Raw genomic sequence first — 21367 nt, 5'->3', positions numbered from 1 at the left:
TTATTATTCAACTTTGAGAATGATACAATCTGGTTCTTATTGTTAACTAAAGTTAATTAATAAAAAATGAAAAAAATCATAAAAAATTACAAAAAAAGATAAATAATTTTTTTTTAGTAAGGCATGATTATCAATAATACCCATTCACCCACCCAAAGAAAACTCACATACCCATTGCCTTGTCCACTCTTGGATCGTACCCCCATTATTCATGCTATGAGAGGAGTGTTGGTGCCAAGTGAACCAAGTGACTCTTGGCAATAACAAAATTTTTGAATTATTATTTATAATTTTTGAATCATTTATTACAATTTTTTTGTCATTTTTAATAATGTTTGAAATTTTTTATCATTTTTTGATTGGCTAATCATTTAAGTTAACTTTTATTAATAATAATAATAAAAATTAAACAAAATTATTTTTAAAAATTAAAGAGATTAATATACTCAAAATAAGTTTAAAGTGGCAGAAGCTTTCTGGATATTTAGAAGCAAATTGACATTTAATCTCATTTAAAATTTTGGCCAACAAAAAGACGTTCGTATCAATTTTTCCTTAAACACATTAAATACGACTGACTATATATATGGTTCTGAGCGAGCATGTCCAGAGTTATTAAGGGTTTTGCCTCTTTTCTTCGTTTAATTCTTCGTCTCTAGGGTTTTTTCCCCTCGCCTTCGGAATTCCAATTTGCCGTCTTTCTGTGTATTGGGCTGCTGACTTTTAATCCAGTTTTTATTTTTGACCGTGTTGGCGTTCTCTTCGGGTTCTGATCTTCCAGTTCTTTGAATTGAGGATTAGCTTAGGGTTTCCTGATCCGTATAAGTTTGAGAACTTTTTGTTCGGGTAGTTTGATTCGAGTATATTTGTGAGCGATGCCACCGAGGACGGTGAAGAGAGGGGCTGCAGCTGCGGCCAGGAGAGGGGGAAGAGGTGGCAGAGGAACGCCGAAGGCTGCCCAGAATCAGCAGAATCTTGATTTTGTGGAAGAGATTGTGAAGCATGAAGAAAAGCCGGTCGTTGAGGAGAAGCCCGTCGTCGAGGAGAAACCGATCGTTGAGGAGAAGCAAGTGGGTATTGATATGAATCAGATGGCTTTTGATATTAACCAAGTCGCTTCAGAGGCTGAAGAAGCGAATCTTGTCACAAATGGGTCGGCTGCTGTGAAAAGTAAGCGCTTTTTTCTTTTGTTATTTATTTATTAATTTTTTTGCTTCAAGAATCGAGGATTATTTACTGGGATTTGATGACAAGAGTCGTGTGCGACGATATTTCTCATTTGTGTTTGCTGGGTTTTATGTGGGTCTTATGTGACATTGAGTACGTGTTCACTTTACAATTTGATTTCTTGCTTTTAATGTAAGATGTACCTCAGTTATTTAGATGTAAAGTGATTTATTCAGGTTCCCCAAACAAAATTACTATGCTATTGTTTCACGGTCTCATATGGTTGGTTTAGTAGGGGCGTCTTTTATTCGTCATATAGGCAACAGTGTAACAATGTTTTTAGGGAAATCAGGGAAATTGATGTTCCCCCCGACCTCCTTTGTTTTCCCCCCATTTTTGTTTTAAAATTTCAAGATAATAAATTCACTCTGTTGAAGAAATCAACTTAGTAGATAGAATTATATAGATGCTAAGATTGAATTGACCATTCTTCACGCTGTTGAACTTGCTTCTACGTTGGCTTGGGAGAGCTGTGGTATGGAGATCCATAATTTTTTTCGATCTGTACCAATGATGGATTGTGGTTTTCATGGCTTGAGTTCCCTTTCAGCTCATGCACGTGTAAGTTATATTTCATGCTTTGTTGATATGGCAATTAGGAAATTACTTTAACCAAGAACGAAGGGATCATTTATGGGATGCAGACTACCTTAATATTATGATGTGGAAAAGTTAAGTTTGTTTTGACTGGTATAATATGATACCCCTTTATTTTATGGCAGACAATGAAGAGGAGGGTAAGGAGTCGATAGATGAATATGAAAAAGATGAACGCTTAGATCTGGAGGATAATGATCCAGAATATGAACCTGAGGAGTATGGGGGGGTTGACTATGATGAGAAGGAAATTGAGCAAGATGACATTCAGGAGGTAGGAGAGGAGATCGAGGAAGATCCTGATGAGAATTTAGGTGAAGAAGAGGGTGATATGGTTGAGGAGGAAGTGGAGGACGTTCATGGAGAACTTGAGGGTGAAGAGGATGATGAGAATCCTGGAGAGGAGCATGAGCGTGAGGAGATTGCCGATGTAGAGGAAGAGGAACACCATGAAGGTTTGAAGGAGAGGAGAAAGCGCAAGGAATTTGAAGTATTTGTTGGAGGCCTAGATAAAGATGCTACTGAGGATGACCTGAGGAAGGTGTTTAGTGCAGTTGGTGAGGTTATTGAAGTGAGGCTTATGATGAATCCTCAGACTGAAAAGAATAAGGGTTTTGCATTCTTGCGTTTTGCAACTGTGGAGCAAGCAAAACGAGCTGTAACAGAGCTGAAAAATCCAGTGGTAATCTTTTTTCTACTCATGGTTGGGTGGGCTTCTTAAAATTCTAAATTATATGTTGAGGTTTCTGATCACTGCAATTTCAGATTAATGGCAAACAGTGTGGGGTAACCCCCAGTCAGGACAGTGATACCCTCTTTTTGGGTAACATATGCAAGACTTGGACAAAGGAAGCTGTAAGTATATGTTTGGTCTATGTCACATAAGGACTGAGTTATATCTAACTTAATAATAATCGAGTGTGCTGTTTTTCTGACTGTAAATGGAAATTTTGGTGCTAGTTAAAGGAGAAGCTAAAGCATTATGGAGTGGACAATGTGGAGGATCTGACTTTAGTAGAAGATAGTAATAATGAAGGAATGAATCGTGGATTTGCTTTTTTAGAATTTTCATCTCGGTCAGAGGCTATGGATGCCTTTAAGCGATTGCAGAAGAGAGATGTTGTGTTTGGAGTTGATAGGCCTGCAAAGGTTTCCTTTGCAGATTCCTTTATTGACCCAGGTGATGAGATTATGGCACAGGTAATCTTTTGGATCTGAATTTATTTCTTGTTTGGCCTGGGATTATTGTATTGAAATGGAGTATTTCTTGATCTTGTTGAAGTATTTGGGTTTGCCGCAGATTACAATTTTTTTGTTTTTGGTTGTTTTGGTGATTTTTAGTTTCTATGATTCTAGCTATTTGCTCAAGGGTGGGGGGCTCTCAAGACTTGTTTGTAGACAAGTTGTATGTCCTTAAGTTCTAGTGCTAAGGTGTTATTTCACTGCCCATTTGCTGATCAAGTGTATTAAGTTTACAGGTTAAAACTGTATTTATTGATGGTCTGCCTCCATCATGGGATGAGGATCGTGTCCGGGGTCTTCTTAAGAGATATGGGGAGATTGAGAAGATTGAGCTTGCCAGAAACATGCCGTCTGCTAAGAGGAAGGACTTCGGATTTGTTACATTTGATACCCATGATGCTGCTGTGACATGTGCCAAAAGCATTAATAACTCTGAGATAGGTGAAGGAGATAGTAAGGTCAGTATTCTGTAATGACCCTCTTTTTATGGGTATCACATTCTGTATTGGCTTTTAATATAACTGGAAATGTACAGCTGTTAAATATGTTGGTTTGTAATTTGTGCAACCCTATTAAAATTTCAATTCTGTGGCATCGCATGATCTATTTGGTACCTTCATCAGTTCTTTGTGCGCCACTGGTGTTGTATTTTGTCAGAGCACCATGTGAAAAGATTTTTGAAGAGCCTTGTCTTCAAAACCTTTATTCCCTCCCCTGAAGCTTTTGAAGGCTCTGTGACCAAGTTTGAAGCCTTCTATTTTTCTGGCTCATTTCTCTCGCCTCCCCTATGTTCTGCTCTTTTTTGCCTTCATCTCTCTTCTCTGTTCTGTTTTCTCCTTATTTCCTGTTTTCTTTTTCATTAAGGGTTCATGCCCTATATTACTTTTCCTTTTTCCCTCTATCGTTTTGTCATTGCCCTGCCCCTTCATTATTTATTATTGTTTGACAGTCTTCATTCATTCATTCATTCATCAAATACTTTTATATTAGGGATGAGATTGGGGAGTCTTGTAACCCAAAAAATATTTAGACAAGTTTAATGCTCAAAGAAACCTGAGACAATAGAACCATTATACTAAGATTGTTTGAACAAGTTAAGCGTATTTTTTCCTTTCATTCATCTAAATAAAAGTTAGTGTTTTTATGTTTATCTTTGGATTGCTTCTAGGAGTCTTTCTAGTGTGCACTATGCACCATTAACAATATACTTACGTATACATGCAGGCAAAAGTTAGGGCAAGATTATCAAGACCACTTCAGAGAGGCCATGGAAAACATGGTGGTCGTGGGGATTTTCGGTTAAGTCGTGCTTCTGGAAGAGCCACAAGACCATCATGGAGTCGACCAGCACCTCGTTTACCTGCCCGTGGTGTAAGGGGCATTAGTAGTCGTGTTCCTCTGGTCAGGCCTGTTAGTGTGAGAGATAGACGTCCAGCCATGCCAATGACAGTGAGGGCTAGGCCTGTGGCTCCTCCAGCTAGATCCTATGATAGGAGACCAGCTGGTATGTATCATGTAATGTCATATTACAGTCTTTTTATTGTTTACTCTAGCTTTATTAACAATATTTTATCATTTTGTTAGTTCCTGCATATCCAAAAAGTAGTATGAAGAGAGATTATGGCCGGCGTGAGGAGTTACCACCGCCAAGAAGTAGAGTAGCTGCAGATTACGGCTCTAGGGTGGCCTCTGAGAGACGCCCATCTTATAGGGATTATCCTGCCCGTGGCCCTACCTACTCTGAGCTTCCTAGAAGTACTTCATCTCGTGTGGCACCTCGGAGGGGTTATGTGGATGAAGGCTATGTCCAAAGATTTGAGAGGCCTCCTCCTCCTCCACCTCCACATCCAAGTTACCGTGAAGGACGTCCTCGTGATTATGATACTCTCTCTGGCTCGAAACGTCAATATGCTGCCATGGTAAGCGTCAATTGTGAACATGTTTGTGCCAACTTTTAAATCTCATTGTTTCACAGGTTCTAGATTAAAATTACGTGTTTAATTTTTTCCCAGGATGATGTTCCTCCACGATATGCAGAAAGTGGTGCTCGCCAATCAAGAGCTCGATTGGATTATGACTATGGTGGTAGTACTTCACAGTATGGGGATGCTTATGGTGATAGGTTAGTTTTCTTTTCAGAATTCTTACATGACTACTCCTTCATAGTGGTTACACATTGCTTGTATTTTGTTTGATAGACTTGGAAGATCTAGCATGGGCTATAGTGGTGGTAGGAGTTCTATGTCAAGTCAGGACTCACATGGGATGTATAGTAGTCGTCAAGGCATGAGTTATGGTGGAGGTTGGTTTGTTCAAATAATGTTTGTTGTTTTTAACATCAGAGTGCTGTCATTATGGTGGCCTTACTTCGTTGTGTGTGGTATCTCAGGTTCTTTTGGCAGTAGTGATGTTGGTGGTATGTACTCCTCCAGTTATGGTGGTGAATACATTTCTCGTGGAAATGATGTATGTTTCTACTTTCTATCCAGTTTCGTTTGCTTGTACTGTTGCACGTGGGCATGCATTAATCACACATTTCTTTGCTGCTGTAGGTTGGTAGTGGCTCATACTCATCGCTATATCCTGGCAGAGGTGTGGGTGGTAGTAGCAGTTACATGGGTGGTAGTGGGTCTGGGTCTTATTATTAAGGCAAGTACTTAGTTATAACTTTGTTATTGCATTGAACTACATGAAGCTCCTAATATTAGATATTAGATAATATCTTTATTGTGAGAAAGTTAATTATCCTCAGCATAGCATCTCTACATATTTATCCCAAGGGATGACTGGCGAAGGTTGTGCACTATGGTCACTAGTGAATTTGTCTATGAACAGATATGGTATAATAAAGTGAGCTGCTTTAGGATGTTGATGAAGGTTGCGCACTATGGTCACTAAGGTTGTGCGCTATGCAAAATATGGTGCCTTCAATGTGGAGAAGACAAAGGACTATGGGAATTTATCAAATACCAAGAGTTATTTCAGTTCAAACTATCATGGTTCTTCTTTGGATGGGATTTATTCCAGTTGGTTCTTCAATTGTGATGTAAGGGCTGAGTTATTTAGAGATGATAAGTTCTCAACATGTGTAACTTGAACCTCCTTTTATCTAAATAAGAATTCCATATGGGTGGATAATTATAAGATGGTCATGATATCTTCTATTCATTTGGGGGCAGTGATGCAAGCTGGAGTTGTTACATTTTATGGTTAAGAATTGTGGACTTTTTTACATCTTTCCGAATCCATCATAAAGTTGGCTTACAGTTGACATCACAAAAAGAGGTGATTAGTTTTATTTGGATCACTTATGTTTGTGTCATGATCATGAACAGAAGTGAACTAACCAGTGCATTTTAGAGCTACCACTGGTAGTATTAAGAGCACTATTTGAGCAATGACTGAAGTCAGAATAATTCATTGGAACTCACTCCATTGGGTGTATCATAAAAAGCATGATGCACTCCCTAAAGTTTGTTGCTGGAATTATTTTTAACTTGCTAGGTTTTTTACATAGGGAGGGAGGGAACGTGCTGGTGCTAGAGAAGCATTCATACATTTTCTCAAGAGTATTTTACTTAGTTCCCTCATAAATTTGCATTTGTAGCAATGCGATAATTCCCAAGTTTGTGGTTGCTCGTGATTTGCATAAACACTGCTATATAATTGGATAATGCAACATTGGAGAGGCTGTATAGTAGCATAAAAGGATTGAATTTCGTCTGAATCACTTGCTACTGTGTTGTGTATTTTGAAGTTGGGACTTTATTAACCAGGTTATGACGTGAAGGATTTTGTAGAATCCTTGGCCCGAACCTAGAGCATGAAAAATTATAATTCTTTTCTTCCCTCATGTGAGGACTTAGAGGACTTCGTCCATATATATCCTTTTGTTGGATACTCAGGTGGATAGTTTGCTTGTTCTGAAGTGGATACTTAATCCTCTCTGAATGAATGATGTTTCTGGTCTTGAATGCACTTGAATGTGTTGCCGGAGGATTGAGAGTCCAAATACTCTATCTGGGTTTTCCAATGTGTGACTGTTATTTATTGGGACTGCAGGGGCTGCTAGGATTTCAGAAAACATCCCTACCTATTTTAATGCTGATTGCCAATATCGAAGTTTACCTATTTAGGGTTTCATATGATTGTCAATGCTCTTTAGACTGGTGGTTAGCATTTCTAGATTCTCATGCTTACAAGTAGATGGTCTCTCTATTAGGTTGTCCGCTGCTTGAAGGTAAGTCTTAGGTTTTTTCTGGGAACCAAAGTGTATGTGCACTGAACTGACTCAATTGTTCAATTGTTTAGTTTCTTGTCTTCCTTTTGTTTTCTGCACTGCAGGGTGCTGTGAAGTCCTTTTGCTGGGTGAAGCCAGTTTTTGCATCATGTTTATTTTTAGTTTCTTGCTCATAATTTGACTATGATTTTTCTTTTTTGTAAATAGTTTTATCATGTAGAATCTTTTGGGGTGTGATATTGTAATACTGGTAAAGTATGTTATGCCTTGTCCACATTCTATTGGTTTGGTAACGTGATCTCACAAAACATATCAATTTACTTGACCAATATTTATGAAAATGCGCTTGCCACACGAGTTGCATTTCTTCTGTGTACTTTTGGTTGAACATATTGAGATCAAGATTTGCTGAAATGACTGAACTGTCCCTTTTGTATGATATCCTGTGAGGCGAGATGAGAGGAAAAAAACAGTAGATCAGGGAAATGGGCGGGCTGGGCCCATAAGTCCCGATTTTTGAAGCCCAGACCTTAATGTGTGCAGGGTAGGGTTTGAAAGCCCTTTTTTATTTTGGGAATTTTAATTTTTACGTTATAATATTTTATATTCATTTTCTAAAATGCAAAGTGGAATGTTCAGAAGTTAAAAATAAGTAATGCAAAACATAAACATATGAAAATTCAATTCAATTTTAAAATTGAAAATATTGTCTTCAAGGGTTAACACAAAAATAGGTTCAAACAAATGTCTGAGATTGTTTCTATCTTGAAAGGGCCATGCTTGGAAGCTAGTTTATGCTTTTTTTTTTTTTAAGCCAGTTTAATAAAATTAGGCTTGAATGGACTGAATGCTTGTCGGGTTTGGATCTTCTCATCCTTTTCTCCTCCCTTTAGAAACAGAATAAATGGTCTAGATTTAGTTTTATAAAATAATTATCATATAATAGTAAAAATAAATTTAAACTGTTAAAATTTGATATAGTTGTTATTAATTTTTTTATAAATTAATCTTGTTATTTATTTTATTACAGTTATAAACTATGTAGATTAAATTTTAATAATTTAAAATGATTTTTTTAATATAATATAATATAATATAATGATTGTTTTATAAAATAATTGAATTTGAGCAATTCATTTTTTAACCAAACGTGGAGATGGGGATGAGAAGGAAAGGAGAGAAGGGATAAGGATAGAATCTCCTTCCAATGGTTGCCTTCCGCAATTTTAAACTCATGTTTATAACAGGTTGGGTTTAGTAAAATAAATTAGTTTTTCACATGCAAATTTAAGAATCGAATTTTTATTGTGAGAGGTGTGCATATTTAATGAATAATGTTTCAAATAGGATTATATAGGATGCTTTTAGAAAACTAAAATAAAAAGAGAAGTTTTATGCATGAATGTTGTTGTAGGCTGTTTGATACGCCGTTTCATTACTCCTCGTCGCGTTTGTTCCGTTTTCTATTTACATGGATGTGAATTGTGTGAAATCTTTGACCATGGACGATTTACTGATTCAGATAGTCACTATTGAATGAAAGCTAAAGTGCAACTTTAGTCTTTTAATTTTATATGGTTTTATTTTGGTTCTTTAATTTTAGAGTGTCTTTTCATTTCTTTAATCCAAGCATAATCAGTTCTATCAACAAAATTTTTTTATATTGAACTTTTAAATATTGATAAAATATTTTTTAAATGTTAATATATTGAGTTTAATTTTTTAAAAATAACAATTTTTGATACAAAAATATTATTTTTTATTGAATTTTAATTTAATATTTTTAGTAACCTTGTTAATTTACCATTTATTTAAATCAAATTAATTTTTTATCTTGATCAATTAATTTCATTTTTAAAACTTTGATTAGAAGAATTTTTTTTCCTACATTATTCAAAAAATTAGTTGCAGTTCTTTTGTAAATTGTGGAAGTTTTACGAACTTTTTTAATGTTAAAGCTTTTTTTCAACTAATCTTTTATTATTTACAATTAAGTTTCTAATATTTGTAAGTTGACTTTCAAAACTTACAAAACTTCCAAAATTTATAAATCATTTACAACTGATCTTCATATATTTGCAACTGACCATCCACGGATTTAAAGCTACTTAAAGTATTCTACAATATTGAAAGTTTAGCAAATCAGTTGACATGTTAAAAATTCAGCCATACTTTTTTGAACCATAATATTAAATCATTATTAATTAATTTGCGCTTCTCAAAAAAATTAGTTAAAATTTTAATTTTCTCAAAATTTTTTCCTTTCAAGTGCATCTTTGAATGGAATAAATGTAGCATTTGGCTTATTCAAAACACTAAGTAATTATATAAGTGAAATATCATAAAGAAAGCATATAATTATATATATATATATATATATTTAATATGCAATTTGAACCTTGAACTATAAGTTTAGACTTGATTTAAATAATAAACTTTTAAAAGGTGCATTTTGAACCCTACGTAATTAAAGTTGGGGGCAAACGTTTCCTATTAAATTAGGGCCTAATGTGTAATTTTTATCAAATTTCACTTTCCCTCTCTCTATTACCCTCATTTGATGAAAATTGCACATTAGGCCCCTAATTTTGAAAATGTTTGTCTAAATTTAATGGTAAGGGTAAAATTGTTCTAATTTTAATTGATTAGGATTCAGAATGCACTTTTAAAAAGTTTAAAGTTTAAATTGTCTTTAGACCTATAATTTAGATTTAAATTGAATATTAACCTGTGAAATAATATATGGATGCAGGGATAGTTGTTGCCTTATAAAAAGGAAGCTGGATTTATTTTCTTTATTAGTTTAATTTTTAAATTAACAATATATTTTAAAATAATTAATATAATTCACACTAGTTATACTATCTATATCACTTAATTAATATATATTTATATAAATGTGTGTGTTATGATCATTATCTTGGCTAGATCTAATTTTTTCCCCATGGCCTTCCATCCCCTATAAAAACTCATGAGTTACCCTTAATTATCATTATGGAGCGTAAACAAGTTAATGATATCATTCAGCCACAAAAAAACTTGAATCAAGACTCTACTACTCAACAAGTTATTGATACCATCTAGCCATGAGACTCCTAAAATGGAGTTTTGAGGTAAGTTTTTTCTTTGTTTAATTGTTTGTTGAATCATTGAAATATTTTCTTCTTCTTCTTCACCCACTACAAATAATTAAATTGGTTTAAATTTGTATTTGACATGCAATCGTTGCAATGCATACTTGTTAAACGTGATGTTTTGTTTCATTGTGGCTCTGGAATTGTGGTCTGCATGCTCAAACAGTGAGGCGATTTTTATTATTTAGGATAAATGTGTATTTTTATCCTTGAAGTATTTCCCTATGAGCACCTAGCACTCTTAACATTTTTGTTGAAGTAAATTTATTTTTAAAGTTATTAAAACAGAGCACTTTTGCCATTTTATCAAATTTTCTAACAATCAACATTTGAGGTTAATATAGCAATTTTGATAGAAAAGGCAAAAATATTCTGTTTTAATAATTTTAAGGACAAAGTTGTTTTAATAAAAACATTAAGATGTTGGGTTCTTCTCAAAAAATATTTTAAAGACAAAAATACACCTTAACCATATTATTTATCCTTAACGGTTACGACATTGAGATTATTTGGTAATCATATGTTTTGTTTTTTCAGGTTCCACCATACCCATTCTAATAAATGTTGTGATGAGTTTGGGCGAGTTATTGCTAATTTGGGTTGTTTGTCTCTTAAAAAAGCCAGTCCGTTGTCCTTAACGCCTTCAGTATTGGAGTTATGAGATCTTTTTCTCCACCGCAGTGATTTATGGTATGTAGCATTTAAATTGGAAATAAATGACAGTATTATAGTCGGAATAAGTGGCACTGTAATGGGAATTGAAGTGAGTGCCATTCTGGTTTCCTTTGGATTAACTTGTGAGCCTCAGACAAATTGGGTTGGTGCTTGTGACTCATTCCGTAGCCTCGTTTTGTTATCCAGCGTATTGACCCTGGCACAGCTTAATATTTTTATTGTTGATATTTTGTTGCACAGGATTGGTTCTATCCTCTTCATTGTAATTAATATCATCATGTTTGTCTCCCAAGGGGCTTCGGGCGTTGTCTCTTTTAGTTGAATGCGATCGGGGCGATATGTATTTTTTTTTTTATGTCACATGTTCTGTAATTTATTTTCCTTATTTTCTTCATTTTTTTTGAGGGAATTACTTTAAGTTCTCGCTTTAGGTCTATTAACAACCAAGCTTAGGAAAATGATTAAGGTTGTTAAACTCATAAATTTAAGTAAACTCATGATATAGATATAAACTTAAAACGTATACTTGAATAGTATTAATAAATAGCCTTAAAAAACACATATTTAAACAATTAAAATATAAAATATGATCATAATTTAATTTAAATATATTTTAAATATAAATAATTGAAATTAGATCTATACATCTTCATAGATTATTATGCTGAACATAAAAATATTAAAATAAGGTAACTTATTTTTAGTATTTTTGGTTTTCTTTTTTTATTAATATTAGTTTTTGTTTTTTATTTTTATTTTTCATTGAATTTTATTCTACTATTTCTATGGATCAAGTTTTATACAATATATATATATATATATATCTCTTGCTTAATGAGTTTATAAGTTAATTGACATAATTTTATAAGTTAAAAATATAAAAATAATAAATTTAAAAAGTCAATTCACAAGTTTAATCTAGTTTTATTTAATTTAAGTTTATGAATGAGTTAACATGATTTTGTAAGATTGAAATGTAAAAATGATAAACTCGTAAAATCAATTCAAGAGTTTGATAACAATAAGAATGACAACACAAATCTAAAGTTTAGCTATCAATGGACCTAAAAATAATTAATTATTTTGAGTGAAACTTGGACGTAATTCTACCTTTTTCTTTTAATGGCCTACCTTAACTAAGAATCCTTTTTTCCAGTGTTTGATCATTCTTTACTAACATTTTAAAATTTATGAATAATTAATTTAACAATATATATAGAGAGAAAGAGAAATTTCCTAATATAAAGGAATCTAATCAATTGGTTGTGTCTCCAACATTGAGTAATTCGAATTAGAGAAATAAACTACAGATTCGAAAAATTTTATTATCAGTTGGTTTATATATTAAAACTTAATTCATATTAAAACTTAATTCATAACATTTCGCCAAAATGCTTATTTTTGAGTTAATTAAATTTATGGAGCATTTACATTTCACAAATAAAAAATTCTTAGTTAACGGCTGGTAAATATGTAGTTAAATCCAATCCACAAAGATCTGTATCATACTTTTTTTTGTTTTCCGGATGTTTTGTTACTTATTAAATTAGATTCAATAATTCTAATGTCCATGATTGCGGAAGATGAAAAATATACTCCATTTTCTTATTAATACGCGTTTATTTAACTATGTATGATGATGGTAAGTGATAATACAAATAGCAAGAAAAAATAAAAAAAATAAATTTCAAGGAGATAATTTAAAATCAAGCTTATTTTAATTAAAATTTAAAATTTTGAAAATAATTCAGATTTCAAAAAACATATTTTTAATAATTTTAAAAAATTACTTTAAGTAACTTTTAAAAATAATCGGATGGGATAGGGAAGAAAGAATATTTAAAATTACGGGACAAGAAGATATCAAAAATTTCAATATAAAAATAATAAATCATATTTTTTAAAAATAAAAAAGATATCATAAAATACATAGTTAAATCAAATCTACAATGATATAGATTGTCTCAACTATCATAATTTTTGTACTATCTTATATTTTATTACTTATTATGTTAGATTTATCTACAAAGATATATTTTATCATAATTAAATTTATAAATTAATTTTATTATTTATGATTGTGTTAGACGAAACATATACCCTGTATTTTTTTATTGGTTAATGAGCAAATAGGATCTTAATTTTTTTTAAAAAATTATCATAGGCCCTGAACTCTTAAAATATATAAAATAAACTCTAAAATTTTAAATTTATAGCAAAATAAATTTTGATCGTTAATTTTTTAATATCGTTATTGTCCACGCAGGTATTGTTCAAGGTTTATTTTTTCATGAATTTTACCTTAACCATTACAGTACCTATGTAGACAGTAACGGTATTAAAAAATTTAACGATCAGGATTTATTTTGCTATGAATTTAAAAGTTTAAAATTTATTTTGCATATTTTAAGATTTAACGGTCTAAGGTGATTTTTGAGCAAGAGTTTAGGGTCTTATTTGCTCATTAATCCTTTTCTTATTAATACACATTTATTTGATCACAGATGATGAGCACAAATATATGGTGATATTTAACTACTCGCTCCATTAAAAAATATAAGATATTTTTAACTGAATTTTATTTTCAATAAAATAATTACTTATCTTCAAACTCACCCCATTTTTTCAAATTTACCTCTATTTTACTATAGTGTTTTACTCTAAAATAAATATAAAATAATTTATTCATTAGAAATATTTTTAAAAAAACACAAGGGTTAACATGCATTTTAAAGAAACGATTTGAATTCTAAACTTTTAAAAGGTACATTTTAAACCCTAAACAATTAAAATTAGGATAATTTTGCCTCCATCGTTAAGTTAGACAAACGTTTGTAAAATTAAACCCCACTGTGTAATTTTTACTAAATGAGGGTAGGAGAAAGAGGGAGAGTAAAATTTGATAAAAATTACATATTATGTCTTAATTTAACAAACATTTGTTTAAATTTAACGATAAGGATAAAATTACATCAAATTTAATTGTTTAATGTTCAAAATGCACTTTTTAAAAATTTAGGGTTCAAATCGCCTCTGAACTATAATTCAAGATTTAAATTGTATATTAATCTTATATATATATATATATATAACTTATTCAATATTTTATATTTTGGACGAAACAGTATATACTAGGGTTCGAATGGAGTATCAGTTTAACAACTATACTAAGGATTCCCTTCCATTCACATCCTCTCCAGTAAAAAGTTCAAGATTAAATAGGTAGCTTGGCTTCATTGCAATTTGACCCCATCGACCTGACCTTTTTCATCCAAATAGAAACACCTGCTAACAGAGACCTACGATTATTGTACCCATATATCAACGCAGCATCCAATACTCGATGACTATACTCATAATAATTGTCACGTAATCGAAACATGAATTTCATCAATCAAAACATAATCCACTTATTTATTTAATTTTTTTAAAAAATACTAAATAAATAAGTGTACATAACTAAAAAAAGTAAAACAAGAATTAAAGAGTAAAAACGTGTGCGTGTGTTATTTTTTTTTTTGTTGAATAACTTAAAATGAATTTTAAGCAATACTTATGCTTAAAGAATCATATTTTAGTTAAACACGTGAGATAATGATGTCGAACGAATGAAAAAATAAATCCTTTTAAAGGAGTTTGGTATAAGCTTTAAGAATAGAATGGAGGATTAAGGTAAAATAGATAGCAGGTTGGTGCATTTTATTTTAATATTTTAAAATTTAATCCTCTTTAATTCAAATAAATAATGTTTAAAAAAAATCAAAATCTTAACAAAATAATTTTACTTTTGAATAATCTCATTCAAACTTACTTTTGACATCAATAACGAAGTCCAGAGTGTAATAAATGAAAAATAAAAATATTTCTGTCAATGAAAAATGAAAAAATGAAAAAAAAAAATTCCTTCAAATTATATAAACAATAATTTAGTCCCTCAAAATACTATAATATCAATGAAGTCTCTAGGAAATTTTTTATTAATAACTTTTTTAGAAAAAAAGATCATTTTACCTTTACTAAAAATAACAAGACCCAATTACAATTTTTATTTAAGGAATCAAAATTTTTGTTTTGTAAATTGTAAGAATTAAACAAGAAATTACAATTTCTCAAGTGTAATTTCTATTATTAAAAAACAAGCCCCAAACACAACTTTTGTCTAAGGAATAAAAATTTTTGTTCTATGAATTGCAAGAGTTGTACAAAAAATTACTATTTATTAAGTGTAATTTTTATTATTGAAAAATAAGTTATCAAAATAACAAACTTTATTTACAACTTTTGTTTAAAGAATCACAACTTTTCTTTAAAGAATTACAAGAATTGAACAATAAATCACAATTTGTCAATAAAGGTAAAATAATCTTTTTTCTAAAAAACTTATTGACAAAGAGGTTCTTAAGGATTTCATTAGTATTATGATATTTCGAGAGATCAAATTTCCATTTACATAATTTAGAGAGATTTTATTATCATTTTCCTATGAAAAATGGGAGAATGACAAAGAGGTCCTAAAAGGACCAATTAATTCAAGTTAGGTCCCAAGTGTCAAACTCTAGAAATTTATAAGTCCATCTCTCAATTTTATGAATGCATTGTGATGAATTTGTAACTTATTTTTTAAATTTTAACATGATTGAATAATGAAAAAATTTAGAAGAATTAGCAGAATTTGGGGTATAAACTGACGAAGAACTGAGCTTTGGATGAAATATGACTAAACCTCCTTAAATTTTTTTTAAAATAAATGTTTATATTCTGTTGTGTATTTTGTTTGTTTTTCTTTTTAAATCATATCAGTGCTCTTTCTACTACTGCTTCATATTTATTGATGTTAAATTAGGCATGCCATGGTAGAAGAATTAGCAGAATCTGGAGCAGCTGTGCATATATGCTCGCGTAACCAAGAAGATATTGATAGATGCCTGAAAGAGTGGGAAAGCAGAGGATTTAGTGTAACTGGATCAGTTTGTGATGTTCAATTCCATGACCAACGTGAAAATCTAATGGAAACTGTCGCCTCAATCTTTCATGGAAAGCTCGACATCCTAGTGAGATTCTCTCACAAAATCATAGGACACACATGATTGACACGTGCACATGCATGTTAGAAGAAGAAATGCATTGGCTTAGGCACAGGGCTGGCATGCAAATAGAACTAGTTCAGTCTATCAGTTTTTGGTCCAATACATTTAGTGGAAGAGCCAAGACCCCTGAATTAGGGTCAACATATCATAAGTCAAGGATAGGGATGCAAAATATTAAAATTCAAAGGAAGGTACTAGTTCAAAATATCAAGGGTTTAAATGCGAAATACTTAAATTCATACCACAAATAAGTAATTTTCCAAAAGTGGGGGAATGCATTCCCTTGCCTCCTTACAACAATGTATTTTCGCCATTGAATACAGTCACATGCCGTAGCTATATCATTTCATTTGCTGTGCTAAGTGAATTAACGCCATATAGAAACTTGCAATAGATGATTGGATTGAAATGGATGGATGACAATTCCCTGACTATATTGGAAAGGATACTACAAACTGCACAAAATCCTAAACCACTGAATATAGATTGCAGTTGTGTGTAAATGGCTATCAAGATATTCTATTTTTTTTAATATAAGATACTTAGAACATCCAATTATGTTGACAAACTTTAATGTGTTTGCATAACTATCCATTGTTAATAAATGTCATATTTCTTCATGAAAAATGTCATATTCCGGTTGACTTCATACCTTGTTTAATTTCTACTTAGATAAACAATGCTGAGACTAATATATTTAAGGAAGCAACAGATTGTACTGCTGAAGTTTTCTCAACACTGATGAAAACGAATTTTGAGTCTACTTACCGTTCGAGCCAACTCGCTCACCCACTTCTAAAAGCATCAGGAAATGGTACCATAGTAAATATCTCCTCCATTGCTGGTTTCAGAGCTTTCCCTCAGCATTCAGTCTATGCAGCTTCCAAGGTATGTTTAATCCCTTTTCTCATAAAGACAAACGAAAAAAGATAAGCTTACTAGGTTGTGGACTCCACACATAGTCACATTCTTCTTAAGAATGAAAGTGCAAATTGGCTCCTAAATTATAGATTCATGAGTATTTGGGATTTTAAACTCATATTTGGTGCAATGTTACCTTTTAACTTTTGAAAATGATGCAACCTAGCTCTTACCGTTGGTTGACCGGAAAATGACAGAAAAGGACCTTAAAAATTACAACAACAAAAATTACGATAAAGGAAAAATACAAAAAAGGATTGAGAAAATTTTATTGGTAATTTTTTGTACATTTTGAAGACATTTTCTGTCAATTTTTGGTTAATTAGTTGTCAAAGTTAACTTTTATTAACAATAGAAACTAGATTGTAATATTTTTAAAAGTTGAAGGGAAACATTGCACCAAATGAATTTAGGATCCTAAACACTTTTGAACTTATAGTTTAAGAGTTAATTTGCTTTTTTACCCTTCTCTTGAATGAATGTAGGTATTCAATTTAATTTTCTCTTTAGTTAATGTTAGACTCTGTAATCTAGTATGGTAAGTTTCAGCAAATGCAGTTGACGAAAGAATTACATACATTTCAGGAGCTATGAATCAAGTCACAAGGAATCTGGCTTTTGAATGGTCAAAGGAAAATATTCGTGTAAACGCGGTGGCACCTGGGGCAATAATGACCTCACTTTTGGAGACTACTTCGGTATGCTCATGCAAGATCGTCTGAAATTTCTGTTTCATTATTCAGTCACTTTTGAAATGCACTGAAAGAAAACTGAAGTTCCTGCATGACACTTCTATATTCTCATACTCATAACCAAGTCTGCGAGCCTTACATGCTTTATATTTTCTTTCTTCTTTGTAGGTAAGCCACCATATAGTATTGATTATTCCAAAGAGGATATTATCCTTGTGCTTCTCAACTCGAGAATTTTCTTTATTCACCAAGTATCCTAATCTGATTTACAAACCAGTAAGCCTATCTAAATATTCTTTGATTGCCTCGAAAATTACAAAAAAAAAAAATTCAAGAATTATAGTAAATGATCCAAAAATTACAGTCAAAGATTTAAAAAATTACAGAAAATGATCAAGAAAATTTTCTTTTTTTGGTCATTTTTTGCAATTTTTTATGTCTTTTTCTATTATTTTTTGATCAACTAGCAATCAAAGTTAATATTATTTTTGGAGCCCTATTTTGCAATTTTTTGTCTTTTTTTTAATCATTTTTGGTCAACTAGCAATCAAAGTTAGCATTATTAACAACAGAGGTTAGATTGTACAGTTTTTAAAAGTTGAAGAGAAATATTACATAGAAGATAAGTTCAGGATCCAAAATGCCTTTTTATATTTAGGGACCAATTTGCTTATTTACTCTTTTTATATGACAAACACAAGATGCCTAGCAAAAAAAAAAAAAAAAACTCATATTTAATCGTTTGATTTATCTATTAGCTGATATTCATGTACGTGTTTCATAGGTTCTTATTTGTTATCACTGTCGAAAAGCATTGCATCATAGCTTAAATTCTTGCCCGCTGCTATATCTAACTGCTCACAATCCTGTTACGTCATGTTCTAAGCATCATTTGTCCTGTTTTCATCCTTTTCTTTTCCTCCATAGAAAATCATTTTACTAATTAAGTGAAACATAATCTCTGATCTGCATGCAGAAAGAAGATGGCGCAACAATATTAAATTCTATATCGTCTCAACTTCCTATCAATCGCATTGGAGAGCCTAAAGAGATATCAGCACTAGTTGCTTTTCTTTGCCTTCCTGCTGCTTCATACATCACTGGACAAATTATACATGCAGATGGAGGTTTCACAGTTTAAATGGTTTTGTTTTGTCTCTGCTATAGATAGTGTGGAAGAAATAAAAGGTTCTCTGTTATTGCCATCTGAAATTCTTATTTTTCTTATTAAACGAGCCAATTGACTCCTAAATTATAGGTTAAAAAATGTCTAGGATTCTATACTTATCTTTTATGAAATGTTTCTCTTCAACTTTTAAAAATAGTATAATTTAACTCCTACTGTTAATATAAATTAACTTTTACTATTAGTTTACAAAAAAAATGAAAAAAATGACCTCAAAATTATAAAAAGACCCAAAAATTATAATAAAGAGTTCAAAAATTACAGGCAGAGACTCTAAAATTCTTGGTCCTTTTATGTAATTTTTTAGGCAAAATAAGTTTAGGGTCGTAGTTGCTTCTAAACATATAATTTAAGGGGTCATTTGGCTTTATGAATATTATCTATTGATCATAATTGAAACTATGAAACAATGGTCTATGGATAATTTATCATATGCTATTCATATGTCATTTACAAATGTGAATGGAGATTTTTTTTCTCCGTATTTTGCGAAATCTTTTTCATTGTTATAGTGATGTTTGAAAATGGCTCGAAGGTAGAAGTTAGATTTCCATCCGCAGAGAAGAATCCGTCAAGAATATAGAAATATTATCTTGTCAAACATGTGTTGAATTGGACTTATAAACAGATCCATATAATCTATTAGTCTGGAACTGAAATAAAAAGAAGTGAAACTACCATTTTCTGGCCAAAGAAGTAAAATTACCGTTAATGTGAAGAGAAGTTGAAAACTGAAAAAGGGAGAATATTACATTGCAGGGTCTCAAAACCAATATTTACTCCGTTAAAAAATATAAGGTATTTTTGAAGAAGTTGAATGTTAAAAAATATAAGATATTTTTAATTTTTTGAGATGTAATCATTATTTTTTTTTAAGTGCTTCTATTAATAATGATTTTATAATTATTGTAAGGTGTTTAATAGAGATAAATATAAAAAATTATTATTAATTTGAAAGTAATTAATTATTTTATTAGGAGTAAGACTCGGAAATGGAAGAAATATATTTGTATTAAAGGCTTCATAGAATCAAAAAATATTCTACAAGCCTTGCAAGTAAGTTTTTCTGTGAAAAGATAGAATTGTTATTTTATAATATTCATTTATTTTACTTAATTATTAATTGATGTCATTTACACTCATTAAAAGAGAAAAAATTTACACGTTGTCTCAATAATATTTATAATAGAAAGTCAGCAGATATTTTTGCATTGCTTCATGTGAAAATGCTCAACAGATACTGAGCCTACAGGTTGTCCTAATCTGCTTTGCAGTCGAAATATTTTAACCAGGCCTAGAGAATATTGTTCCAATTTGCTTTCTGCACAGAGTGGCATCATTATTCATCGTTACCGCCAGAAGCTGCTCCAAAACATCGCATTTCGGTAACTTTGAATAGCGTTTGAATTGATGGGTTTATATTTAAATTTTATATTAAAAATTCATGTTATTGAAAAATTTAAAAAATTTTAAATGAAAAAGAGGTGAACTAAAATTCAAAATAAAAAAAATAATGAATTTATTTTTATTTTTAATTAAAAAGGGATAAGAAAAGATACAAAAGTCATAAAAGTATTAATAGCAAAAATGTAAGAAAATAAGATGTTTGAAATGATTAAAATTTAAAATAACTAAAGTGTAGAAAAAATTTAAAATTATAAAAGGATTATAATTTGAAATGAATCAAATCCAAGTTTATAAATTTTTGTGCATCTAAATAAGAGATTTGATCCAAAACTAAATCATTATTAATTCAAATATAACATTAAAATTTGGTTTGGATGGGGGAAAAGTAAAAGAAAAATAAAAAGAAAAGAAAACTAGAGGAGAAATTTTAAAAATAATAATTTTTTATTTTTAGGAGTTTTCTCTCAAATTTTTTTCTTTATATTTTTATATTCATTCAAATGAAGGGTAAATGCAGGATATTCCCAAGCTTGCGAATGTTTTTGGTTCCGTGTCATTTAATATTTCTGAAGACGATAGTCCCTTCATCCCTCCAGTTCACATGGACCTTCTAACTACACACACACATCATTTTAATTGATACTCCTATGGTCTTAGTGATAAGGTAGAGAAAATATTTGTTTTGGTAAATAAAGCATCTCAATGGTTATTATTTACATCTTTACCTTTATTAAATAATGAAAAGGTTACTAAATGCTAAATTATTTTATTTTTCAAGTATATATATTTAATAAGAATAAAGTTAAAAACTTGTTAAATTTTTAGATAAAATTAATGAGATCTAAGATTTTACTTGATTCTGGTAAAATATTTTAATATTGTATGTTATTCATTTACTCACAAAATGTTGTTCGTTTCCCTACTTCACTTGTTTATGGATTTAAAATGAAATCAAGTGA

General features: G+C 31.0%; 2 protein-coding genes across 3 annotated transcripts; both read left to right on the top strand.

Annotated features, from left to right (window-relative positions):
* The first annotated feature begins 611 nt into the window (after positions 1–611).
* On the top strand, positions 612–6212 carry LOC129290728 (uncharacterized). Of its 2 annotated transcripts, XM_054927629.1 has the most exons (12): positions 612–1170; positions 1950–2506; positions 2590–2679; positions 2785–3024; positions 3303–3524; positions 4291–4570; positions 4651–4985; positions 5079–5188; positions 5265–5368; positions 5456–5532; positions 5619–5715; positions 5902–6212. In XM_054927629.1, exons 1-11 carry the CDS (start codon positions 876–878, stop codon positions 5712–5714), a joined length of 2406 nt encoding a protein of 801 aa, XP_054783604.1. In that variant the 5' UTR covers positions 612–875; the 3' UTR covers position 5715; positions 5902–6212. The 2 variants fall into 2 exon arrangements, with proteins under 2 accessions (XP_054783604.1, XP_054783605.1); XM_054927630.1 differs by having other exon boundaries at positions 5619–6212.
* Positions 5954–18956, top strand: LOC129289945 (tropinone reductase homolog At5g06060-like). The gene is made up of 5 exons (XM_054926684.1): positions 5954–6096; positions 15959–16166; positions 16875–17094; positions 17712–17821; positions 18792–18956. The coding sequence occupies exons 1-5, from the start codon at positions 5954–5956 to the stop codon at positions 18954–18956; spliced, it is 846 nt and encodes a 281-aa protein (XP_054782659.1).
* The last annotated feature ends 2411 nt before the right edge of the window (positions 18957–21367 follow it).

The sequence above is a fragment of the Prosopis cineraria genome, unplaced genomic scaffold (genome assembly GCF_029017545.1).
Source record: "Prosopis cineraria cultivar Desert tree isolate PC_DT_omini unplaced genomic scaffold, ASM2901754v1 PC13, whole genome shotgun sequence".
NCBI lineage: Eukaryota > Viridiplantae > Streptophyta > Magnoliopsida > Fabales > Fabaceae > Prosopis > Prosopis cineraria.
This window is presented reverse-complemented; position numbering and strand designations above follow the sequence as displayed.